Below are 27,992 nucleotides of genomic sequence, written 5' to 3'. Positions count from 1 at the left end.
TCACCTCTCTGGCCAGTGGGTGTTAATACAAGTGGGTGAGAGGGTGGGGATGGCGGGGGACGGGCATGATAATGGATGGTGGGCAGGGGGGTCCAGAACAATGAACCTTGCTACACTGCCCTCTACTGCCCCCGCATTACCCGTGACTTTTGCACAAAGGCGAGTCGAGGCATGAGACGCGAAGGGGCTGGGAAGAGAAGAGTGGATACTCGGAGTGTGGGAGAAGGCAGTGGAAAAAGCGGGGGGGGGGGGGGGGTGATTGAGGAGGGGGGTGCAGACCGCGGATGACGAGGTGGCCGGACGAGGTGAAGGAGAGGAGTGATGCAGGTTCGACTCTTTCCCCCGAACTCCGAGAAGCAGTGAGGGACAGGGGAAGGACGTGGAAGATGGGGGCAGGGAGGGGCGGGATTCTCCGTGCTGGACCTGATGAGGCTGATGGGGTTGAGGTGGGCTCAGTCAAGTGCTGGATCCGGTACATTCCGGGTGATTTGTCCCGAGCACGGTTGGCTGCATACGGTGAGAAAGAAGTTCAACATACATAACAGAGCAATTTCGCTTTTAATGGAATTTGCAGTTTGCAAAATTTTGCATGTATACTAAATGTTTATTTAAAATTCTAAGACCATATTCATTCATCTTTTAATGCTATCCCTATGTCATCGCAGTGGGAATATTGGCAAAACTCCTGCAATCTAATCATAGCCTTAAAGATTAATTCATGAGTCAATTTAGTTTGATTTAGCAAGTGAATTCCCAGCATGCACAATTTTCATTCTTCCTTTGTTTACACAAACATTGCCGGTCCATATTTAATCATCCATTCAAGTGAAACGTGTCTCACCACAGCGGGAACACGACTCGAGGGACTGGCTTCGACAACTTGTGGCTCCGGAACCATATTGTGGCTCTTTAATCAAATTAATTATTATAATTTATACTGCGCTACCCGCACGTTCAAAGCACTACACAGTAAAAATGATTCAATTTTATAAGTGCCTAAAACAAACAATCACTTGAAGAAGAAGAAGAAATGGCACGTGGATATAACATAAGAGCAGCATTCAAGGGACGGAATATGCAAGGTGGGAGAGTAGAGGATTCGAGTCTGGTTGTAATACACTTTTGAATATATTAGTTTTTAGTTGAGATATGAAAGTGGAGATTGACTCAGCGGACCATCATTTATCAAGGGACGGCCGCCTCCTGTTCACCACGTTGCGATCGCGTCTCTTGAAATATTGAGATGTTTAAAAACAACTTTTTTTACCGCAAATAAAAAAACAAATTCCGCTCTTCTTGTTATTTTGCGGTCAATCATCGCGCGCAGTCGGGGAAAAGGAACGTTGCCCCAAACGTATCACGGGGGGAGGGTGGGGGGGGGTGAAGGAACTAGAGCTCTACGGCACAAAAGGGCCAAACCCTACGGTCTATGTCTTATGTTAAAGCCTGTCCTAGGTACTGGGATGCTGCCATGGTGGTGTAATGGTTAACCCTCTGAACTTGTAAACCAGAGGTCACCACTGGCACGGCAGATTAAACGATGGTCAATGTTATTTAAATTAACCACCACCCCCCACCACCACCGCCCGCCTCTGTAATTGGATGTACCGTAGGCGAGTGTACAATGGACATTCAAGTTCACTGGCCAGCGTCGCAGAGTGGGCCAAACAAAGCCACCAGATAGTGGGACTCTGCCGATCTCGCTGTTCAAAAGTAATTGCGGGTCGGCACCTTTACCCTGCTCGCCGTGCGACAGAAGGAGGTAACACGCGGCTCATTCCAGAGGCCATAGCTTGTACACCGGCAGCCTAACGCATCTTACAATTCCCCGGGCTCGCATTTCCATGGCGCGCGGAGGCGGTGGGGGAGGGGGTAGTTTTGTAACATTCGCGCGCTCCGCTGGCTCAGCACAACGTCGTCGCTGTCCATGGTTGTGCGTGGATGCAATGGGGGCACGCAAACGCCGCGCGTAAAAACAAAACTATATATATTATTTTATTGTTTCCCTTCAACGTGACTTTACCGAAAGAGCTAAGAATATATATTCGTGCCGTTTGCACGACCACCTCCGCACAGCCCTAGCCGTGCCGCGTCTCACGCGGGCGATTGCTGGACCATACTTCACCACGCTAGTCAAAGTGCACCTGGCCTGGCACAGGCGCTGTGGTGACGTTACCGTGACTTCGTGACTAATGGTGGGGATTGATATTTGGGGGGTGGGGGGGATTTGGGGTTGGGGGCTGGGTGGTTAAGACCGGTTTGGATATCGCTCGCCACTGATGGTAGCCGTGCAGCGGCTAATTTAACGACGGGTTCGCATAAACGGCTCTCGCTGCCATACACCGGTGTCTCGAGTGATGTGTTCGTTCTACAGGTCACGCGGGGGGGGGGGGGAGGAGGAGGGGGGGGGGGCGAAAACCACGGGGGTGGCGCCATTCCTTTGAGGGTCGCAGTTCTCACTTAGAACGTCGACCGCCAAACAGAAGTGCGGCAGTTTCAAAGAGAGAGGGTGGGGGGGGGGGCGACGTGGCCCCCACAGAGTGGCAGCACAGTCGTCAATCTCGCACTCAACTCTCGCTCGCCAAGAAACCGGCCGTGGTGGTTGGGTAGGCGGTGATGACTGGGAATGAGCTGAAGGAGGTGGCGGCGGTGGTGGTGGTAAGAGGGAATGAGCTGAAGGAGGTGGTTGTGGGGAGGATCATTGAGAGAAGACCAACAGGAAGGAAAAGAAAGGATGTTCAACGAGGAATGACGCGCGGACAGACGGCGTAAGAACCGTGCCTCTGTGACCTCTGTCTAGAGACAGAACACTTCACAGTGATAATAATAATAATCATTAATTGTAAGGGGGGCCGGGTTTTCAAGCAGGTTGCTGGGGGTCGGCCCCAGTGCCGGATGAAGCTAGTGCGGGGCCTGTAGCATGATGTTATAAAGGGGCCCTATATATATAAACCACGTAAATATAAAAACACAAATGTTACTACTTGCATAGTCAAGTAATTATATATTTTTTATTTGCTATACAGCCAGATAATACGACAAATCGCTAACCTTAAACACCCAGGCTTTTATAAAAGTTGAAGGCGGTATAGTACTATAGTGATAGAGCAAGTGCAGAATCACTGAACCAGAATTGATAGCTTGGAAGCATTTAGCGCGGGGCCCTTGAAAATGCGGGGCCCGTAGCTACTACTACACGTAGCTACTACACATGTTGTAGCTACTACATATGTTGTAGCTACTACACATGTAGCTACTACACATGTAGTTACTACTACACGTGCAGCTACTACTACATGTAGCTACTACTACACGTGTAGCTACTACACGTGTAGCTACTACACATGTAGCTACTACATGTGTAGTAGCTGCTGCATGTGTAGCTACTACACGTGTAGCTACTACACGTGTAGCTACTACACACGTAGTAGCTACACGTGCAGCTGCTACACGTGCAGCTGCTACACGTGTAGCTACTACACGTGCAGCTACTACACGTGTAGCTACTACTACTACACGTGTAGCTGCTACACGTGTAGCTACTACTATATATGTAGCTACTACTACACGTGCAGCTACTACACGTGTAGCTACTACTACACGTGTAGCTACTACACGTGTAGCTACTACTACACGTGTAGCTACTACTACACGTGTAGCTACTACTACACGTGTAGCTACTACTACACGTGTAGTAGTAGCTACTTTAGCTACGAGGATGGGGACGTCTCCGCGTTCACAGCACCGCCGCTTCAACGCCGCAGCCATGCGACGTGGGGGGGAGGGGGGGGGTGTGCGAAGAAATAAACCCGTGACAATTTATAACCCTCGGCTCAGCGACAAAGCGAAGAAAGGATCGAACGTGGAGTGCTATCCGATTGGGGGGGGGGGTTCCTCAACGGAATTATTTTGTTGCCCGCGAGAGATTTGACGATAAAAAACACAAAAAACGATCGATCGGACTCAAGCCGGCTGCTGATGCCGGCTGCTGATGCCGGCTTTTCATGCCGTACACAAATTCGCGCCGCGCCTGCCACAGACGGATGGCATTGATTGCTCCCCCCACCCACATCTCTTCTTGAATGGCCCTTTCGTCCACGCTCAATCCACCGCTGATTTGAATGCCTCCTCCTGCGATGTCACAATTCACCCCGTCCGGCACCCGCACCGATTTCCATCTCTTTATTGTTTTTTTTTAAAGGCACAGAAATATGTTTTTTAAAAGGAACCCCCCCCCCCAAAAAAAAATGAATCTTGAGCAAATTGTTTTTTTTAAATAATGCGTGACTTTGAAAATCGGTTGCGCCGTCGTCTTCGTCTAATTTTTAAAGATAAATCATGCAGCCTGCCGCTTAAATAGCAAGTCCTCTGTTGTGTGAAGTGGGGCGTTTGCGCCGAAAGGTCAACTCAGATATGGAGCAGCGGCTCTCAACCGGGGTGTGATGCGGACACCTGGGGGCACGTGGCAATGTCCCACCGGGTACGTGGGGTGATTTGTAAACGTGCAATATTATGCCGCGCATCAGACTCATTGGTGATTAATCCTGCACGAATCTGCCAATGTCAAATAACGCCGACAACATTTTAATCCACGTGGTGACCCATGACGATCTAAAATACCTTTATAGACTCATTGGTCGTTCACAAAGCGGTTTCCGAGGCAACAAATTACCTCCTCGTGCATGGAGAGCGTCAGTTGATATTTGTTTCATTCGCTTGCAGTTATTAGCTTATCAGGGTGCCTCACAACATGGACAATTGGCTACAATGTTGCCGTTCATTATTCATAGAATTATTTCTCAGAACCATGTTGGGTCAAGCAAGGGGGGTGGGTAACCGCTCGGTTGAAACTAAATTTAACAAGGGGGGAGGGGGGGGGGGTACAGTAGCCAACGAATGTTAATAACCACTGATGCGGACACTCTCTCTATTTAGCCCACACACCGTGGTCATTGATAGTTGGTCAAATGTAGTAAATAAATAAATAAATATTTCTCACCGTTCACAATATTTCTCATGCGGCGCTCCGACTGGCGGATTTGAGCAACGAAGGCTCTGAGCGTGCGCGCAAGCGGCAAGATTAAAATTCACTTTGGCGATGGCGACGTTATTGTTGTTGTTGTTGGCTTTTTACTTCTCGGTATCTATCCATTAAAAAAAAACCGGGTTTGTTGGGTTCTATCGCGTAAATATGAATGTGTCATATTCTTAGCTCTTTCGGTAAAGTCACGTTGAAGGGAAACAATAAAATATATATTTTAAACAATTCTCACGACGTTTCGACCATAACGCAAACGGTCATCATCAGGTGTGAAAAACCAACGGCAAGAAACATTTGAAAGAAGTGTCGGTCCGCATCTATTTATTTATTTATTTGAAACGGTGTTTTGTGTTTATTTATTTATAAAAACCGTTAGCACCACGGGCAGCGATTTGGCAGTTTGTTTAGAAGGACGAGTCCATCTATGTTCTGAAAAGAGGAGGGGGGAGACGAAAAATTAATGTATGCTGTCCGAAAGCCACTGTACGCGTGAACAATCAATTAAGACCTGAAATGGTTTATCAAATCCTTCCAATGATTGGTAAGCCAGAATCCATCTTCTCGGTTGAAATTGTCTCTGTGCTTGTATATGTGGATAGCCTCATGAACGAATCTTTCATGGTAGCCAGATGGCTTACAAATAACCTCTGTCTTGGAGAAGTCAATGTCATGTGACCCTACTGAATTATAACAATGATCTGCCACGTGACTTTACCGAAAGAGCTAAGAATATGAATTACTGCAGTCACGAAAGCTTTAAATAAAAATGTATGAATGTGTCGTTAAACACCCGCCAAAAAACCGACACAGCTAATTAGTAAGGTTTGTCACGTGAACAACACGTGGCGATTCGTTGCGAGTTCAGCAGACCGCTGTGTTGGAGATGAAACGTTGAGCGTAAACCCACAACATTTACACCGGTGTTGTGTTAGCGTTTACTCTCCAACACACCCGTGTGCTGAACCGGTAACGGATCGGCACGTTTTGTTCACGTGTCAAGCCCGACGAGTATGGCCTGCGTCGTTGTGATGGCGGGGGGTTAGCGTCACATGGATATTTTACGCGATCTAACACAACAAAACCCTGCTCCTCCACCTCCTCCATTATTGACAACATCGGTCGCGAAATCTTCAAACGCACCTTGGTGGCGTCTTTGCGAGCCTCCGAGCGCCGCGAGTGGCGTTTAGGGGGCCGTCCATAAATGACGTCACGCTCCTAGGGGGGGGAGAGTTTGTGAAATGTGACGTCACATCAAAATGCGCAACTTTAAATACATATAGACATCACGTTCTATTTAATAAAATTGACTTTTTAATAAATGTTGTCTCCTACAACATCAGAGTGCAGCGGCACATTAAATACGCACTACAATGACAATAGTTTAAAGCGATTTGAAGCATGTTTTATTTTTTTGGGGGGGTGCAGAGCTTTGTGACGTCATATTTGAGGGGGGGGGTGACTTTTTGTGACGCCGTGTGACGAAGGGGGGGGGGTAAAAAATCGTCCAAAATCGCGTGACGTCATTTATGGACGGCCCCTTACTCCGGGCGCACGCGGTGTAATTTCCACGGCGAGGATGAGTTATTTGTCTTTCTCCACATAGCCCTGCCGGTTGCCGATCGTTTACACAAAGGTGTCCAACCACAGCACCGTTGCACGCGTGTGCCTGCGTAATAGCTGGGACTGTTTACAATAGGCGTGGTGTGTTTCCCCCCCCCTTCTCTGGCAACCGAATAATAATGAACTAAAATAATTTCAACTTGCAATGCGCCGCACGAAGAGAGAGAGAGAGAGAGAACGAATCAGAATCTTTATACTGGAGGAATCTGATGAGCTATAAAGCTCTTTTTCACAGATGTCCGGTAGGCGCGAGGAAGAACCACGGACGAGAGGGAAAGCAGCAGCCACATGGTGAGCCGGCACTAAACATTTCCCAAGCTCTGCGGTCCTCGACATATCAAAGGTGTTATCGGTTAATTCACGGAGTGTTTACACGAGTCCACATTTTTTTCCGCCGGCGAGCTGGGGTATGGCCCCTTCCTTGACGCCGCTCACGGGAAGGAATTTTCAGAGCGTTTGTGCAATCCACCAACCCTCGCCTCGACAGATGAGCATAGCCACCGCCGCTAGGTAAGCACCAGCCACAACAACAACAACAAAATTCAGCAGCATGCACTACGGCACTGGTCAGAGTCCGTGTGTAAGAAGTGCTCGCTAACATAATCTACGCCAAAAAAAAAACCCTTAATGGAGCTCATTGGACTTTAAATTCGGTGGCTGTGGGTTTCGATTCCATCTCCGGGTGCACGGGCGGTTGAGACGATGGACAGAGGCAGCGGAGAGATTTAAGAAGCTCGTTCACAGATACCGCGCAGGGAGATCGAATCGAACCGACGACTTTCTGGATTGCAAGTCCAGTCTACTGCCCGTTTGCACCACTGTGGCCATTCGAATACGAATATATACAAAATTAAAATTTTATATTAAAAAACATTTCCGAAACTGGAGGCCATCACACAGCCCGGAGGTCAAGTAAACTCGGGCGACAGTGACGCAAATGAAATAACGCAACGGCACATGGGAGTTGGAGGGGCGGGGGGGTGTAACCCCCACTCCCTTCCCATCCCGACTGACGTCTCGACTCTCCACACTCCACTCGCATTTTTTAATTATTATAGTCAAGTAAAACAATGTGGGTTATTGTCAACGTTTATTTCGGAATGCTGGGTGACTTTCCGTTAAAGCAGTTGGCGGGATGACAGATGGCACGAGTTATTGCGACGACGAAAGGGATGTCAGCTGACACCAGATGCATCGTCAATGCCGCGGTGGCGAGATGTGAGCTACCTCGCCTGGCATATAGGAGGTAGTGGGTTCGATCCTGATCCTGACGCCTGCTGTATATTTTGAGTTTGCGTGTTTCTCTCTCTCTCTCCACGTGGTCGCGTGGATTTTTCGCCGGGACCTCCGGATTTTCCTTTTCCACGCTTGGAAGCAGCGTCACGAAATTCGGAATATTTGACTGCTGTACATTTCCACGTGACGATAAGCCCACTTCGTTGAGCTATCAATTATGGATAGCCAGGTGGCTTCTGAAAAAGGGCTGCGTAGCTCAGTAGTGGACCTTAACTGGTAACATTAAAAACATAGTTCAGAGTTTTGTTTCGAGTTTGCCTCGGATTGATGTACGGCACTGCCGCGCGCCACCCGGCCACTTTCTAGACGCTGTCAATATCACGGGGGGAAGGTCGTGTTTGAGGACTTGCTTCGCTGCTTCATGATTTTGCAACAACAACAACAACAAAAAAGACCAGCTGGTAGCGGAGATACTCAGCAGGAAAATCTGCGTCGGTAACACAGGGACCGTTGACGCCCGGAGTTCGATTCCCAACCATGTCACTCATCAGCGGTGAGTGATGTTGGAATTCAGCAATGGTTTTTTTCCATCTCGTAAACAAAAGAAGAATGTAAATTGAGCATCCTGGGAATTCACTTATTAAATCCCTTCCCCCTCCCAACAAAAACAAAATAGGCTCATTCATTAATATTTAAGGCTATGATTACATGTATAGGAGTTTGCCAATATTCCCACTAGAATGAAACAGGTATCGAAATGATAGATTAATGCAAATGGGTTTCTAATGTTAAATGAACATTTAGGAGACGTGCAAATTGGGAAAACTGCAGATTCCATTAAAAGCGAATTTGGCTCCATGTGTTGTCCTATTATGCATGTATGTTGAACTTATTTCGCACCGTACCAAGCCAACCTGCTAATCGGGGGTGCGATGTCGTTTAAATGTGGGAGTGTATACTAATACTCAGGGTGGGGGACACGGCAGTGAATGTTAAACAATATTAATAAATATGAAACACTTGACAAATATCTTGATTTGAAAAAACCTGCTTTCCCACCTGATGACGGACGCTTGTGTTGCGCCCGAAACGTCGTGATTTATATTTTGTTTTTTATTTTATACCTACGTGACTTTACCGAAAGAACCAAAGAGTATGGATTGCTGCAGTCACGAAAGCTTCAAATCAAGATATTTGTCAAGTGTTTCATATTTATTAATATTGTTTAAAATTCACTGTCGTGTCCCCCTCCCTGAGTATTAGTATACACTCCCCCCCTCCCCCCCCCATTTACGCGAGGTCGCACCCTCGATTAGCAGGTTGGCTTGGTACGATGCGAAATAAGTTCAACATACGTGCATAATAGAACAACACATGGAGCCAAATTAGCTTTGAATGGAATTTGCAGGTTTTTTTGAAACGTCGTGATTTCTTTTATTGTATACCTACGTGACTTTACCGAAAGAACGAAAGAGTATTCTTGCCAAATATTACACACAAATTGCTTGCCACAAATGAACCACAATTCCTCGCTGATCTCGCCAACGAGCATAAACCACCATCACGCGAACTTTGGTCATCCTCGCAGCAGCTTTTGGCTTATAGCCATCGAACAAAGGCGGTCACCGCATCGCGCGCTTTCAGATGCGCTTCTGCGGCCGTCTGGAACGCTCTTCCTTCCGATATATTAGGAAGCCACTGGGAGCTGTTGCACTTTTACATCTAAATTGAAATTCATTTCTTTAGAAACTGCTTCTTTGTGTTTGGTCTTTTGTCCTCCCCACGCACCTCCGATTAGCACGGTCGGCTACGTACGGTGCCAAAGAAGTTCAACATGCACAGAACATACATGCAACATACATACAGAGAGTTGACAATGGCATCTACTGTTGTCCATCGTCCATCCTGCTCAGGCTCTTGACCAGCTGTGCGTAGATGACAGGAGGCAACATGCACACCGCCACCGCTACTTCGCATCCTTCCGCAACATCGTTGACTTGATAAACAATTTTAGAATCGGAATCTTTATTTAGCCTGGAGGAGGAATCCGATGAGCTATGAAGCTCTTTTCTCACAGACGTCCAGTGTGGGCGGGTCCTTGAGCAGGGGGCCGGGGGTGAACTGAGCAACTCTTAGCTGCTGGGCTGGGCTGTCTGAACCGGTCCTATCCCAACCCCCCCTTAATCAGCCTACACTCATCATAATGGGTGGGGGGGGGCACACACACCATCCAGCAGTGGATTAACCATGGCAGATTCTGATGACCATGTTTTCAATTCCTTTACTGCGAGGCAAGAATCTGTCTGCCATGGATATTTAAGTTGTACGACTTTCCGAGTCTCATCAGCAGTTTTCAGCTTCTTCCTGTCTAAACAGATGCTGCTGGAAACGTTTCATCCACAACTCTCCGGAGGCTGTTGGACTTAAATGTTATTCAATGTGTTTTTGTAGCGACCGCATCCTTTTTGTCAATTATATGTTCCGCATTTTCAATCTACCAACACACCAAATGATGTTATACACGAGTTCAATACGGCATTACGATTGAACTAATCATTCAATGATGCATGGGACTGCTGACAGAATGGCAGCCAAAGGCGGTGGAGCGGTGAGTTTGAGTTGGTTTGTTGAAGCGCACAGCAGCAGTGAGATGGACTCTGGCCCCGTGGTGCCAATGCGGAATGGAAATAGTCTCGCTGTTCTCCCGCGCAAATCACGCAAAGGTCTCAAAGCCCCTTTAACATGAAGCTTAAGTTATGGAGGCAGCCTGTTGCAAAACAAAACAAAAAAACCCCAGGTCAGTTTTAAGACGCGATTATTTAAAACGTGTCGCAGATTCAGATTCCCTAATGGACCGAGGAGGAACGTAATTCCACAATATCGGAGCCTGTCTGCATAAAAAGCCCCCTCTTTCTACCCATCGAATAACAAAGTCTGATCTTTATGGGATCATAATGAGTAGTACAATTGTGAGGTCCGGTTTAAAGGAGGCTTTCATCCAGCAGTGAATCGATCATGGATGATGATGATGTGTGTGTGTGTTTAACTTCTTTCGCACCGTTACGAAGCCAACCGTGCGAATCGGAGGTGTGTTGAACGGGGGCCTCAAACTTTGGTCGTAAAGGGGTGCTCTCGCTCGCAACATTTCTTCAACGAGCCTCATGTTCTGCTGATGAGACCCAAACGCTCAAAACCCAGTGCAGGAGACTTTTTGTTATTGTTGCTGCTGCTTAAACAAATGCTGATAACTATTCTCATTCTGATATTGGATGTGGAATGCCAGTAGCTTTATTGACCCAACGATACGTAGTTTTTGTTTTATTATGACGTGGAAAGCCAGCACGTGGTTCTGATTATAGTCTCTTTTAGAAAGGCAGGATGGTGGGGGGGGGAGAAGTTAAACAATCACAAATCAGGACAGACAATTTCTCGGATGACAAATTAAAGAGCAACTCATGACGAATGCATTGGGGCCTCGGGGAGGGTAGCGAGGGAGATTTAATATCCCACGGATACCTCTCCCGGCTTTCGCTTCTCGATAAGACGTGGAGGCAACGCGGCGGCATGAGGGGGGGAGATTATTCAGGGCCTATCTTCCTTCAGCAAGCCCCGGGGTAAGCTGACAAGGTTTATATTTTACGCCCTACAGAAGCACCCTCGCCGACAAGACGTGAGATTGTGTCTGTGTGCATTCACGCGTCGCCGTGTCTGGAAAAGTGCCCCCCCTCTGTCTCTCCCCCCCCCAATCCCCACCGGATTCTCCGGCTTTTACCCTACATATTTTTCGATTATTTTTGGCTGCTATAAATTTCCACACGACAAGACACGTAGTGGCCAGGTCGCTTCTGAAAAAATCAGTTGATAGCTCAGTGCGCTTTACCTGGTAAAACAAAAATGAGTTTACTTTTGTTTGCATACATTTTAAGTGACTTGTTTACCTGTCCTATACTTTGCACTCATATCGTGTTTGTGTATTGTTTGTTGTTGTAACGTTCTGACCCGCCCCTACTGGACATCTGTGAAAAAGAGCTTTACAGCTCATCGGATTCCTCCAGAAAAAATATTCTGATTCCGTATTAAAAAAACATGATAACAGAATGCACAGCCCTGCAATTGCTCGCTCACTGCTGATGGGAGGAGGGCCTCCACTTGGGTGACCTCTAATAAAGCCCTCTGCCATCGATCGTATCTGTCCTACATTCCCACGCTGGCAGGAGACATCTTTGAAATAGTTATGTGGGAGCACCCACATTTTGCCCCCACCAAGACGATCGAAGCTCTACCGTGGCGCTGCAACCAGTCTGTGCTGCTGGGTGGCGGTGAGCCATTGCCGCAACGGGAGATCGATGGCGAGAGGGTATCGGGAGACAGAGAGAGAGTTCGTGAAGTTTTGCTCTTCCTCCTCCCCTTCATCCGTTGAAGGAGCTCAGACCGCCGCGGGTCCGCTCCACAGGTGGGATTGCGTGGCCACTGTTGCTTTGTGTGTATGCGAAGTCCTGCGAATGAAGGAGGCGGGTGCTCGCCAAGGGCGCATGGGTTGAACGGCCAAACGGGGACTCTTTGTGAGGACTCTTCTCGTGCGCGTTTGCGAGAAGGAATGGTGACACAGTCAAGCCCAGTACATAATCGTTTGCCAGCGGTATCCAAACCGATCTTATCCAGCCAGCACCCCCCCACCCCACCCCCCACAACCTCCTTCACAAACCCGCAGTGACCAGCGTGGTGAAGTATGGTCAAGCTGTGAGACACGACACGGGAAGTGCTGTGCGGAGGCTACCCGTTGTGTAGGGGGTCGCGCGCGCGCGCTCTCGGGCGCAAGGGAACCGTCGCGTCAATAGTCCGCGTGCTGTTTGTTACGCGCGGCGTTTGCGTGCCCCCATTGCATTGACACGCAACCATGGACCGCGACTGCGTTGTGCTGAGCCTGCGGAGCGCGCGAAACCACCCCCGCCTCCTCCTCCTCCTCCTCCCGCGCGTAATGGGACACCTGCCATGGAAATGCGAGCCCGGGGAATTGTAAGATGCGTTAGGCTGCCGGTGTACAAGCTATGGCCTCTGGAATGAGCCGCGTGTTACCTCCTTCTGTCGCACGGCGAGCAGGGTAAAGGTGCCGACCCGCAATTACTTTTGAACAGCGAGCTCGGCAGAGCCCCACTATCTGGTGGCTTTGTTTGGCCCACTCTGCGACGCTGGCCAGTGAACTTGAATGTCCATTGACACTGGCCTACGGTACATCCAATTACAGAGGCGGGCGGTGGTGGTGGGGGTGGTGGTTAATTTAAATAACATTGACCATCGTTTAATTTGCCGTGCCAGTGGTGACCTCTGGTTTACAAGTTCAGAGGGTTATCCATTACACCACCATGGCAGCATCCCAGTACCCAGGACAGGCTTTAACATACGACACATAGGCCGTAGGGTTTGGCCCTTTTGTGCCGTAGAGCTCTAGTTCCTTCACCCTCCCGTGATACGTGGATCAAACAAATTACTCGAGACACCGCTGGTACGGCAGCAAGAGCAGTTGATACGAATGCGGTCGCAATAGGTCACGCGTTTGGGGCAACGTTCCTTTTCGCTGACTGTGCGCGATGATTGAATGAGTTATAGCTCGGAGACAATGCAATATCTGTGCCAACGTGACAAGCCTGTCGGGTGGTGGAGGGCTATGTGACGAGAATTGTGCCATAAAACTACCACCAAGTGGCCAAACTAAAAAAAAACCCGATGCATCGTTATTTACATGTCTAGCCAAGATAGAACATGGTCCCAACATTTATCCTTCGGAGTAAAGATGCCGACCCGCAATATATATACGAACAAATTATCCCCAAGTTGTTTGTCACACTTCGTTTGTCATTCCAAAGTAAAACAAACCTCACCCACTACACGTTAAACAAAGCAAGGTTGGGTCAACGTTGGCACGTGGTGAGAAACGGTGGACCAACGTGGGCCGAAGTTTGGACAACGTTACACGTTTATTGGATAGCCTACGACTAAAGCTTTAGAATAATACAAAATGTTTACTTGCTGGTACCGCCTGAGATGGTTACGAGCATGTTGAAATCACCAATAAAAGTTAACCATGCAATAACTTTTTTCCATAATGCAATGGTATTCGCCATGAACACAAACTGGGTTGACTAAATATCTACCTTAAACCTTGCTACCAAATTCTGCTCTGGCCAATGTAGATGATGATGATGATCTCGGTGTTCTATCGTGCAAATCATGCAAAGGTATCAAAGCCTCCTTTACATGAAGCTTAAGTTATGGAGGCAGCCTGTTGCAAAACAAAAAAAAACCTCAGGTCAGTTTTAAGACGCGATGATATAAAACGTGTCACAGAATCAGATTCCCGAATGGACCGAGGAGGAACGGAATTCCACAATCGCGGAGGCTGGATGCAAAAAAGCCCCCTCTGTCTCCCATCGAATAACAAAGTCTGTTTTTTTATGGAATCATGAGTAGACCGGTACAATTCTGAGGTCCGTTTTAGTCGTTTTCCATTTTGTCCCAACATCCCGTGAGAGTTGGTGGCGGCTTGAAGGAGGTCTTCATGCAGCAGTGGATCGATCATGGCTGACGATGATTGTGCGCTGGTTGTCGTCACGCAGTCGGCTCGTCTGAGAAATAGTTTGCCCTCTTCGTGTCGTGATTAGTGTGATTGTAGAATATTACATTTTTATACGTTTAATATACCATCACTCACAGTGCCACACGCACAGCTGCCAGTGATCATTATTACACCTTCGGGCGCACTTAAACGTGATTTATGTTTTATATGTGATCCTGAAAACTCAATTTTTAAGTCAAAGTGATTTAAAGGCCAGAAGTCAGGCGCCTGAAAACTGAAACGTTAAACTATCTCATTTGGTCCATAATAATATTGGTGGCGAAAGCCTACGTGGTAAACTATCTCATTTGGGCAAAATTAGTTACATAAAAAATGAATATTGAGCAATAAAACCAATTATAAACATGTGAACTTTTACGTTGAGATCGCATGAAGAAAGTAACAAAATAGACAATGGGGAATACATTTTGATTTAAAGCTTTCGTGACTGCAGGGATTCATATTCTTGGTTCTTTCGGTAAAGTCGCGTAGAAGGGAAACAATAAAATAATAAAAAATATAAAACAATAAAATTCTCACGACGTTTCGACTGCAACATTTTTTTTAAATGTTGCAGTCGAAACGTTTTTTTAAACGTTAAAAAAACCCGCCACTTTTTTAAAATGTTCTTGTTGTGGTTTTCACACCTGATGATGATTGCTTGTGTTGCAGTCGAAACGTCGTGAGAATTTTATTGTTTTATATTTTTATTATTTTATTGTTTCCCTTCTATGTGACTTTACCGAAAGAACCAAGAATAATGGGGAATAAGTCAGCCGGGAGATGCGTTCACCATAGACTCAGTGACATTACAAGTTGACCAGTGTGCATGTGGCCAAATCTGGGGCACTAAAGGTATGCTGCCTGTATTTGATTCTATACTTGTGTAGTGTTGTAGGTCTCTTCTTCTTCTTCTCTCCCTCGAGGCGTGTGTGTGCGGGTGGCGGCATGCGGCGCACACACTCAGTCGGAAACGAGGTAGTGGCAGGGGGCACCGTCCTTCCCTTTTATTGTTGTCGAGTTCACACCACCAACTCCGGCCCCTCTCTCTCAGGACCACGCTGCCGCACGACCCGGCCCAGACACGACCCTGTCCGCGTTGCACCGACGGCGTCGACCGAGACAGCCGACAACTGTCCGGCCACGCAATGAATGGGCGAAGGCGGCGATGACGACAGCGACGAGACGAATCCACTCCCAGAACCGGCAGCCCGGAGCTCTCGCTATCCGCTCCTTTTATTCCCCTCGGCGCGGCTTGGCTCCGCCCTGGCCGCGCCTCCCTTCTCGAACCCCCTAGAAGGTTCCAGGGGCCTCCCTATGAGGTCTACCGTGACCCTTGCCCCAGTTCCTCCGCCCTGCCGGCACACACACAGCCGTGTATATGCTCAACGTCGTGTGCGCTAAGTGTACGCTGTGTCACTACACTTGTGTAGAGGATGTTCGGGACATCCTCACACACAAACACCACGCAAACACGGGTTAAGGGTCACGGGGGCACTGCCGTGTACGCCAGGGACGTGCGGTCAGGGGAGGCAGGGTAGGCAGAGCCTCACCTGTCATACTCCAATGAAAATTGCTGTTACGAAAAGTAAAAAATAATGAAATAAAAATTAAGTTTTTCCACTGATCTGTGTTGTCATTTCTGTATGATTCCAATCATTTTGATAGTCAAAATCGGCAAATTTGTGGAGCTCCACTGCAAGTACAGAAAGACGAGATGCGAGGAGGCAGCTACGAGCTCAGCCTCCCCTCTGATTGTGCAACCCCTCAGGAACTGGATGGAGCATGGGCAATAAGCCTGTTACTATCTCTCTGTAATTATTGAAATCATACAGAAATTACATTTATAACACAGATCAGTGGAAAAAAATAAAAAATATATTTTATTATTTTTTTTTACTTTTCGTAACAGCTATATTCATTGGAGTATGACAGGTGAGGCTCTGAATCCCCTGCCTCCTCTGACCGCACGTCCCTGGTGTACGCCACCCAATCCGATTATTCAGAGGAGGACACTGATTGGCCCCCATGAGGATTAGCAGTAGAGGGGTAAGCTCAAATCCTGTCTATATAAGAGACTGTATTTGGAGGGTTCAGGGTTGGTTTTCGATGATGAGTAGAAGTAGGGTGTGAGTTGCCTTGAGAACAAAGATCCTGCTTAAACCATCTCAAGTCTCCTCTTCACTTGTATTGCTTTAAACTAGCAGCCTGCACGTCCATTGTCCATTGGACATGAACGTCTCCCTCCCCCCAGCCAGCCAGCAAAACTTTTAAAATAATAATATAGTATGATCAACAGGTACGTTCAACGGGTGTAGGCCCCAGGTCTGCGTGTTTAGGCTCTCTTGTCTTGATGTCCCAACCTTCATAACTCCTTAGGCCTCTAACTCTTCATGATTAGGCCCCACCTCTTTTGACTCAGCAGCACCCTTCTTTTTTAGCTCCGCCCCTTCTTATCTAAACCTTGCCCCTTCCTGTTTAGACCCCGCCCCTTCCTCTGGACACAGCAGGGGTAGGGGTGGGCGGGGTCAGGCAGTAGGGGTGGGGGTGGGGTCAGGCAGTAAGGGGTGGGGACGGTTTCAGGCGGTAGGGGTGGGGGCGGGGCCAGGTGGTAGGAGTGGGCGGGTTCAGGTAGTAGGGGCGGGGTCAGGCGGTAGGGGTGGGGACGGTTTCAGGCGGTAGGGGTGGGGGGCGGGGTCAGGCGGTGGGGGTAGCCTCACAAAGACGGATCAAAATCCTTCTTCGTGCTACTTAATAATACTCGATTTCCGAATATTGGATTGGAGAAACAAATGTATAAACATAAATGAAGTATTGTACAAATCATCTCATGTTTGCTGATGACATAGCCATTATAACAATGTTAGAAGATCGTATTTTATTGTATTACATTACACTTGTTTACCCAGGTTAGCCTCAGCGACTTGTGAGTCTCAGGATTTTATTTATTTTCAGGAGCGTCCAGCTGCTGCCAAGTAATTTGTTTGTATTTTCGGAGGCGACAATCGCCATAAAGTATATTCCGATTGAGTAAATTGCGTTGTCATTTTGCAAACCCTGGCGACCCGAGTTCTATTCCTGTTCACGGCCAACACCAGTGACGATTATCTGAACCGGTCCTGGGTCTCCCCCGGGTTAACTCATGACACAAAATGCAGCCGGGCGTGGTGCTGGCAATCCACACCTCGCGTGTCGTTCCGGCCTTCATAGGAGTTCGCAAACAGCTGTTACGCTACGCGGGCGGTATTGAAGGATAGTCTGGGCTCAAAAGAATGAATTAAAGGGCCCAATGGAGAGCGGTGTAAAGTACTTTTGGAGAGATGAATTTGCTCGTCGAATACAAAATACACCGCCGATATGGCGAAAGGAGAATGGAACCACGGAACTGAAATACCAAGGGCCGCCTAAAACGAAGTCATTATTATTCTTGGTTTTTTCGGTAAAGTCACGACGTGAGAATTTTATTGTTTTATATTTCTATCATTTTATTGTTTCCCTTCTACGTGACCTTACCGAAAGAACCAAGAATATGAATTCCTGCAGTCACGAAAGCTTTAAATCAAAATTTGAGGTCATTATTGTCATCATCATTATTATTATCATCACAGTGTAACAAAACAGCACAACACTGTCGCTCTTCTCTCGTGTCCCGTGAAGCCGTAATGGATCGGCAATTAAACAGAAGACACCTTCGCAGGGCACGGCAATGTGCCCTGCACATTAATTAGCGCGGCTTTTACAGCGTGCGATGATGGGACCGTTTGCAGGGATGGTGGTGGCACATTAGGTCAATGGAGCAGTGATAATGGGTCTTCAATATCCCGCTTACGATATGCCAGCCTAAGCCGTTATCACGGGCGTCTGAAGGTCAATTACAATTGCGTCAAAATGATCAATCGATGCATGAAGAGAAATATTCCCACGTGTGGTCTTCGCAGACTTTCGGGACAAGCGCTGTCAGAGAGTCGCACCTGTGAAGGCCGGCACGGCACACGAGGGGGAGGGGGGGGGGTGTCCAGCACCACGCCCGGCCGCCTTTGTCTCCCTTGTGGCGATATTTACACATCGCACTAAGTAATATTTTTTGGCTGAGTCGACCTAGCGAAGGCCCTGGGCCGATTCAGACAATCGTCGCTGGCAGTGGTTGCGAGCGGGAAATCAAACTCGGGTCGCCGGGTTCGTCGCGCAGCGCACTAACCACTGCGCCACCGCTCGACACACAGACACAAGTCCCTGTATAACCTGTGGGGCCAAGTGCTGTTAGTAAGCACCTATTAAGGCCATAAATGGACGACGAACGGGATGGTGAGTACGAATCCAGCCGTCTTTGTCTCCTCCTGTGCTGATTGTGGACGACACCAAGTAATCATTTATGGCTGAGTCGACCTAGTGGAAGCTCAGATAAGGTGCTGATGCTCGTTTCATTCGCCACGAATGCCATAGACGTCGTCAGAAACTGAACACGGATGGCTGGGTTCCGAGCACAGTATGGTAATCACTCCCTCGATAGGATCAAATAGAGACCCATAGACTCACATAGAGATCCACAGACTCTGAAACCCATAGACTCACACAGAGATCCATAGACTCACACAGATATCTACAGACTCACAGAGATCGACATACAGTACTCATAGAGATCCATAGACTCACATAGAGACGCGCAGACTCGCATAGAGATCCACAGACTTTGAAACCCATAGACTCACACAGAGACCCATAGACTCACACAGAGATCCACAGACTCACAGAGATCGACATACAGTACTCATACAGACCCATAGACTCGCATAGAGACGCACAGACTCGCATAGAGACGCACAGACTCGCATAGAGATCCACAGACTCTGAAACCCATAGACTCACACAGAGATCCATAGACTCACACAGAGATCCACAGACTCACAGAGATCGACATACAGTACTCATAGAGACCCATAGACTCACATAGAGACCCATAGACTCACATAGAGACCCATAGACTCACATAGAGACCCAAAGACTCACATAGAGACCCATAGACTCACATAGTGACCAATAGACTCACATAGAGATGCACAGACTCGCATAGAGACCCATAGACTCACATAGAGACCCATAGACTCACATAGAGACCCATAGACTCACATAGAGACCCATAGACTTACATAGAGATCCACAGACTCTGAAACCCATAGATTCACATAGAGACCCATAGACTCATATAGAGACCCATAGACTCACATAGAGACCCATAGACTCGCATAGAGACCCATAGACTCACATAGAGACCCCGTAGACTCGCATAGAGACGCACAAACTCGCATAGAAATCCACAGACTTTGAAACCCATAGACTCACAGAGATCTACAGACTCACAGAGATCGACATACAGTACTCATAGAGACCCATAGACTCACATAGAGACCCATAGACTCACATATAGACCCCATAGACTCACATAGAGACCCATAGACTCACATAGAGACCCATAGACTCACATAGAGACCCATAGACTCACATAGAGACCCATAGACTCACATAGAGACCCATAGACTCGCATAGAGACCCATAGACTCGCATAGAGACCCATAGACTCACATAGAGACCCATAGACTCACATAGAGACCCACAGACTCGCATAGAGACCCATAGACTCACATAGAGACCCATAGACTCACATAGAGACCCACAGACTCACATAAAGACCCATAGACTCACATAGAGACCCATAGACTCACATAGAGACCCACAGACTCACATAGAGACCCATAGACTCACATAGAGACGCATAAACTCACATAGAGACCCATAGACTCACATAGAGACCCATAGACTCACATAGAGACGCACAGACTCGCATAGAGACCCATAGACTCGCATAGAGAGCCATAGACTCACATAGAGACCCATAGACTCACGTAGAGACCCATAGACTCACATAGAGACCCACAGACTCACATAGAGACCCACAGACTCACATAGAGACCCACAGACTCACATAGAGACCCATAGACTCGCATAGAGACCCACAGACTCGCATAGAGACCCATAGACTCACATAGAGACCCATAGACTCGCATAGAGACCCATAGACTCACATAGAGACCCATAGACTCACATAGAGACGCATAGACTCACATAGAGACCCATAGACTCACATAGAGACCCATAGACTCACATAGAGACGTATAGACTCACATAGAGACCCACAGACTAACATAGAGACCCATAGACTCACATAGAGACCCATAGACTCACATAGAGACCCATAGACTCGCATAGAGACCCATAGACTCACATAGAGACCCATAGACTCACATAGAGACGCATAGACTCACATAGAGACCCATAGACTCACATAGAGACGCATAGACTCACATAGAGACCCATAGACTCACATAGAGACCCATAGACTCACATAGAGACCCATATACTCACATAGAGACCCATAGACTCACATAGAGACCCATAGACTCACATAGAGACCCACAGACTCGCATAGAGACCCATAGACTCACATAGAGACCCATAGACTCACATAGAGACCCACAGACTCACATAGAGACCCACAGACTCACATAGAGACCCACAGACTCACATAGAGACCCATAGACTCGCATAGAGACCCACAGACTCGCATAGAGACCCATAGACTCACATAGAGACCCATAGACTCGCATAGAGACCCATAGACTCACATAGAGACCCATAGACTCACATAGAGACGCATAGACTCACATAGAGACCCATAGACTCACATGGAGACCCATAGACTCACATAGAGACCCATAGACTCACATAGAGACCCACAGACTAACATAGAGACCCATAGACTCACATAGAGACCCATAGACTCACATAGAGACCCATAGACTCGCATATAGACCCATAGACTCGCATAGAGACCCATAGACTCACATAGAGACCCATAGACTCACATAAAGACGCATAGACTCACATAGAGACCCATAGACTCACATAGAGACGCATAGACTCACATAGAGACCCATAGACTCACATAGAGACCCATAGACTCACATAGAGACCCATAGACTCACATAGAGACCCACAGACTCACATAGAGACCCATAGACTCACATAGAGACCCATAGACTCACATAGAGACCCATAGACTCACATAGAGATCCATAGACTCACATAGAGACGCATGGACTCACATAGAGACCCATAGACTCACATAGAGACCCATAGACTCACATAGAGACCCACAGACTCACATAGAGACCCACAGACTCACATAGAGACCCACAGACTCACATAGAGACCCACAGACTCACATAGAGACCCATAGACTCACATAGAGACCCATAGACTCACATAGAGACCCACAGACTCACATAGAGACCCATAGACTCGCATAGAGACCCATAGACTCACATAGAGACCCACAGACTCACATAGAGACCCATAGACTCGCATAGAGACCCATAGACTCACATAGAGACCCATAAACTCACATAGAGACCCATAGACTCACATAGAGATTCTGTCGCAGCGACAGTCGTTTCCTCGTCTTCCTCTCTGACGGTGCCGCACAACGGCGCCGGTGCCGTTCTATCGGAATCTGCTGAAGACGTCTTTCATTGATTCTCACGCGCGTCTGAACGTCCTTCTCGAGTTAAATTTGTGCGGGTTTCTAATTCATATCACGTTGTACCTAATGAGCGAAGAGCACGCGCGACACGTGTGAAACACAGCGCACGCATCCACGCGCGTGCAGGCGAGGCCCCTCCGTTTGAAGGCCGCCGATGTGGCCCCGTGCCACTGAATGAGCAATCGCTCACAAATGTCAAAATATGAAATAGAAAAATCCAATTTGCTGGTGGGTTAATTCTGACCGTAATTGCTTTTTCCTCTTTTGGGGGCCATAGCCAATTTCCACAGATAATGAATCATAACTGGATGTTAAGCTATACAGGGTGATTTCATTCATAGATAACCCCCCCCCCCCCCCCCTGATTGGTATAGACCTCAAACATTCATTCTGTTTTAATGCCACAAACAGCTCGAATTGCTGAAAAAAAGGGTCCCTGGTTACTCCTCCATCTAAATCTAATGCGAAATTGTGGATTATTTGATAACTGAACTTGCAATGATTGTGTGTTATTTTTTTTTACAATTTCCTTGTCTGCTGCCATTTAATTTGATGGCAAGATGTTATTTACCTCGCCTGGTATACGGGAGCGTGTGGGCTCGATCCCGACCCTGACGCCTGCTGTATATTTGGAGTGTGCGTTTCTCTCTCCCCGTGGTCGCACGGAATTTTCTCCGGGTCCTTCGGGTTTTCACTCTACATTTAGAATAAACACCTGCGATTAGTACGGTTGACGACGTACGGTGTGAAAGAAGTTCAACATACATACAACATGCGTTTGGAGCAGTGGTTCTTAACCTTTACTGGAGCCTTGCACTGCTTCGGTTCTCAATCGTATATTTTTTTATAATAATGTTAATAAATACATACACAGAGGGTTTGATGAAACAAAGTAAGTTGTAACTTAACGTGCCCGTGCTTAACTTGTGCTTCGACAATTTACCTTCAAAGAAATCTGGCCGTGTCTCGCACCCCCAGAAAGGGCATCACGCACCGCCCCCCCCCCCCCCCCCCAGTGGATGCGTGCACCCAGGATTCAGAACCACTGCTCAGTGCATTTCGCTGCTATATATGTCCAGCCGATAAGCCACTTCTCGTTGAGCTATCATTTGTGGCCAGGTCGCTTCTGAAAAATATCTATATCGCTCAGTGGGCCTTACCTGGTAAAATAAAAAAAAAATACGATACATTCTATTCAATTCAACCGTACGATGGCAATCTGGTTCAGGAGCTCAATGCCAATGTTGATGTTTGCTGCTGGCCACGACTAGATGGCTTCAGCAGAGAGAGAGAGTTCGTGTCGTTTTGCTGTTCCTCCTCGTCAGTTGAAGGAGCGTAGCAGACATGCAATAATCATCCTAATTCCTGGATAATGTTTCTGTACCTTCACTTAGTGTTTTTCTTTACCAAGAAGGGTTCTTAAAATAGACTTGTCCAAGCCAACTTTCGTTCACACTAAATGCACTGAACTTCAGCATCGATTTATGTTCGGGGTATTTTCCATTCGTTCTGATAAAAACGCATTTGTTCTTCCCCTTTTGCTTAATTGCTGAAACTGAAATGGGTTTTTTTGTTCTTTCAAATTTGGTAACCTAGGCCTACCTCTTTAATTCTCACCTCGTTCCGCAAAATGTTTTTTAAACTTTCATCTCGACAGAGAGAGAGAGAGCGTTATGAGATTGCAGCGGGTGCATTGAGAAGAGTGGGAGATACGTACCCAGTAAACATGTCAACGTTGGCTCAACGTTGGGCCAACGTTGACCCAATGTTGAGCCAACGTAGAGCCAACGTTGGGTCAACTTTGGGTCAAGTTGGGTCAACGTAGAGCCAACGTTGGGTCAACTTTGGATCAACGTAGAGCCAACGTTGGGTCAACTTTGGGTCAACGTAGAGCCAACGTTGGGTCAACGTTGGGTCAACGTAGAGTAAATGTTGGGCCAATGTAGGGTCGACGTTGGGTCAACGTTCGCATGTGGTTTAAAAAAAAACAGTTTTGTAAATTTCGCTGAGGCCAGTAGCTTTCCTTCTTTAAATATTTTAATGTCATCAACTCTGACTTGTCACACGTCATCCTCTTAAGTTATACAGTACACATACACATATGGTCAACAGCAGAAAACAAAGATATCCAATGTCTGTATCGTTCTCTGACATATTGTACGCAATATTTAATCGCAAATGCGAGTCCGCGCATACGCAGCAAGGTAATGATTGCAAGGTGGAGAGGGGGTCGGTACATGCGACACAACGGTCAACCGCAGCAGGAATGTACAAGGAATGCTCCAAAACTTAGAGGCGTCCTTCAATGCTGTAGTCTGAACTGGTCATCGCTCACCAACGCCGTGGCAGCGTCTCCAGAGGATCGTCAAGAGGTTACTCGCGAAGCCGTCCGCTCCACTGGCTCGCTCACTCACCAGCCTCGACATGAACTCACGACCACTGCTGATCAACTCCTCCGTCATTCGACAGAGAGAGAGTGCAGTGACAAGAGATTACGTGCAGGGCACCCACCGTGCCACCTCTCATGAAACGGTCTCTGTGGACAGCCCTGAGTCGCCGGTGGAAATTACACATTTCCAAAGCTGGGGGAGGGGGGGGGCACTGTTGAATTCCCACAAAGTGGTACTCACTTTCGATTTAAAGCTTTCGTGACTGCAAGGATTCATCTTCTTTGGTTCTTTCGGTAAAGTCACGTAGAATGAGAATAAAATAATAAATTAATAAAATAACACAATAAAATTCTCACGACGTTTCGGCCGCTTGTGTGTTGTGGCCGAAACGTCGTGAGAATATTATTGTGTTATTTTATTTTATTAATTTATTATTTTATTCTCATTCTACGTGACTTTACCGAAAGAACCAAAGAAGATGGTACTCACTTTTTTTGCCCGTGCAGGGATGATGGGCTGTGTCGACCCCCCTCTGGCCTGGGATTTGATCTCGCAACCCTTCCAGCCGGCGAGTCGGCAGCACCGACCCGGCTACCACTCTCAACCGTTTCCGTTTTTCATAATTCCGACGCGGGGATTAGCGGGAAGTCGCTAAAATCTTATCTCCTACAAATGGCTACGTGGCGTTACTACTCGGCTAATACTCGGAAAAAGAAGAAAAAAATGACGTACGACAGGGCATGCGCATCATTAAATATAATACATTACCAGTTACATTTACAGCATGCATTCGCCGGCGATGGAACGCAATGGTGAGCAGTGGTTATGGAAAAGTCGAGCTGCGTGGAGTGCATTGTATTTATAGCTTTTTATACAAGAGACATATACAACATTTAACATCATGACTGCCTCAGTTTGTCGAACGCCTGCTGTTGGTTATATTTGCACTTTATTCAAACGCAACTCAACAATTGTATGTTACCAGGTAAGGCCTACTGAGCTACGTAGCTCTTGTTTCAGAGGCGTCCTGGCCACAAATAATAGCCCAACGATGGGGCTTGTCATCATGTGAATATCTAGAGCAGGCAAATAATATAAAACACACGTTTCTAAATGGAGTGAAACAAAATCGGAGGACCCATAAAAAAATTCACACGACCTCGGAGAGAGAGAGAGAGACATGCACACTACAAATATACAGCAGGCGTCAGTCAGGGTTGGGATTGAACTCATGAACTCCTGCATACCAGGCGAGGGAGATGAACATCTTTGTACCACTGCACATCCAAGCCGTGCCGGCGTGGCTCATCGGGTCAGGAGGCGTTTTTTTTCCACTGCAGGAGCCGAGCCGCGCCGCTGACGTGACACCAACGAGTGAGCGGGTCGAGACGCACGTGCGGGGTCGACGCGGTGTCGCCGCGCGTTCACAGTGTACCAAACCCGTCCCCCTGGCCCTGCTTGGCCCCAAGTTAGATTCAGAATGCCTTGCGCTTTGGTTTTGGCTCGGCACGGCAAAGAGGCATTCGGGGGGGGGGGGGGGAGGAGGGAAAGAAAAAAACATCCGTACCAAGAGGGGCCCCACGGCTCTGGCTCGGCTCGGATGTGCCAGTGGAGAAGCGCTATCAGCGGAGACACGCGTGCTGGCCCACGGACCGACCAGCAGCTCTATCGCACGCAACGGGGAAACTGGACAGCGGCGTACTTCGATGGTTTCTGCGTCAGCACCGCCTGCCACCGTTCGCATCGCGATGTTGGTGCAGCGCAGAGAGCCGACGGCAAAAGCGGCCTGGACGCGAGCTACTCTCGCCTGGTGCTCGCTGAACTCGTTTGTGCCGAATCACGACACTCGCGGCCCACCTGGAGGCGATGATTCACCCTACAGAAGGTGCCAATGATTTGTCCCGGTTGAGCCTCGCGGAGTCTCAAGGGTTAGGCTTTTTTTTCTTTTCCCCAAGAGAGGGTGCTGCTCACGTTGCGATGTTTGGCCATGCGTTCCACACGCTAACGAGGCGGTTTAGGGGCTCTTCGCGCGGAACGAAGCCGGAGAACTCGGAGAAAACCCAGCACTCGCGCCACAGACTCTACCTGGTCACACCTCGCGGCAGCCCCGGACCTACAACACCTGGAAAGCCTCTGGTGCTCGCCCTTCCACCTACTTGTGCACCCCATCAGGTTCAAGGCCTCTGTGATGAGACGGGGGGGGGGGGTAAATTTTAAGTGGGGGAGGAGAGGGGGAATGGTTCATGGGGAAGCCTCCCATTGATTTCCTAGCCCCATGGGGTCCGTGCCATCCAAGTTACACCACCGCTTCAAATCAAGATTACACCACCACTGTTTGGGAGGTTCGGCAACAACACTAAATAACTGACGTTGCATTTAAGTTAAAAGCGCTTTAACGGGGGGGTTTCTATAAACAAACTCTCATCTTCATACCCTGGCTGGCAATGTGCTAACGTTTGCTGAATTTCCACGCAATCTGGGAGGAAGATTTTAGCAGCGCGTCCCAAGTGGTGGTGGTGGTGCAGCGTTTCTGCCGCTAACGACTCTGCCATCTGTTTTCAATTTGCGCCGATGAGTCCCGCTTCAGCGGAATGTCCCTAAATTGAAACCAATTGGCGGCAACCATCATTACGATAGGCACAGACTCTGAGCAATTATCACTCTCCAATTATCATCGCTGGGCAGTTCTCGTTTCGAGCCATCGTCAATCCTTGAAGCCGTTGCTAGGAATTCCACATGCCTATGGGCGGGACCAGATTTTAATTTTAAAAAATTTCGGAGTACTGGACAATTGTTGACTTCTCTCCAAATGGTGAAAATTCATCAAATGGCACTCATTTTACCGACCCTGTTGGAATGATGATGACGACTATGACACCATGACGACGATGATGACGATAATGACAGTGATGATGATGACGACGATGATGACAGTGATGATAATGATGACGATGATGACAGTGTTGATGACGACGATGATGACAGTGATGATGACGATAATGACAATGATGATGATGACAGTGATGATGATGACGACGACGATGATGATGACGAGGCTCAATTAACTCTTGCCAGGAGTTAAACTCACGACCTCGTCAATCGCGGGGGCGGTGCTTCACCGAGCGAGGCGTCCATCCCCGTTACACTATTTGAAACGGGGACAGCCAGGGAGGACTAAACCGACGGGGGGGGGAGGCGAGAGTCCTTAGCCGCTCCTCGCCACGTGACGAGGACGCGTGTCAGAAACGTGCGCGGCAGTCGTTCCTGAATGTGCCAAACGAAGTGAATGGTGCTGGCGGTGGCGGTGGATGTGGCTCGGCGGCGATCCCGAGTCCGTCCCTCGCGTTGTGGCGATCCTCGGTAGGGGGCTGCCGTGTTCTGTTTGTGGAATAATCTGGTCCTTGTGGAGTCGACGGAAATTCCATCAGCCGCGGGCTTTAGCCTGGAAGGGAAACAATGAAAACCAATCAAGTGAATTCATGTTCACGAAATTCT

The 27,992-nt window shown here is 48.0% G+C and overlaps 1 protein-coding gene and 1 long non-coding RNA gene across 2 annotated transcripts in view; both read right to left on the bottom strand.

Moving 5' to 3' along the window:
* Window positions 1-274: 274 nt before the first annotated feature.
* LOC142931125 (uncharacterized) lies at window positions 275-23,084 on the bottom strand. The gene is made up of 3 exons (XR_012947145.1): window positions 21,991-23,084; window positions 6,182-6,256; window positions 275-507 (listed from the first exon to the last, which is right to left on the bottom strand). It is a non-coding gene; the product is annotated as an uncharacterized LOC142931125 (long non-coding RNA).
* Window positions 23,085-24,126: 1,042 nt separating this feature from the next.
* LOC116952899 (uncharacterized) overlaps window positions 24,127-27,992 on the bottom strand; it is an 88,871-nt gene continuing 85,005 nt past the window's right edge. The window contains exon 37 of the mRNA XM_032972588.2: window positions 24,127-27,939. Coding sequence (XP_032828479.2) covers window positions 27,935-27,939 — 5 coding nt within the window. The 3' untranslated portion in view covers window positions 24,127-27,934. The remainder of the gene's footprint in view (window positions 27,940-27,992) is intronic.

Source organism: Petromyzon marinus, chromosome 49, assembly GCF_048934315.1.
Source record: "Petromyzon marinus isolate PM22_M1 ecotype Great Lakes invasive population chromosome 49, UKy_Petmar_22M1.pri1.0, whole genome shotgun sequence".
Lineage (NCBI taxonomy): Eukaryota > Metazoa > Chordata > Hyperoartia > Petromyzontiformes > Petromyzontidae > Petromyzon > Petromyzon marinus.
Note: the sequence above shows the minus strand (reverse complement) of the source record. Positions and strands in the feature narration are given on the sequence as shown.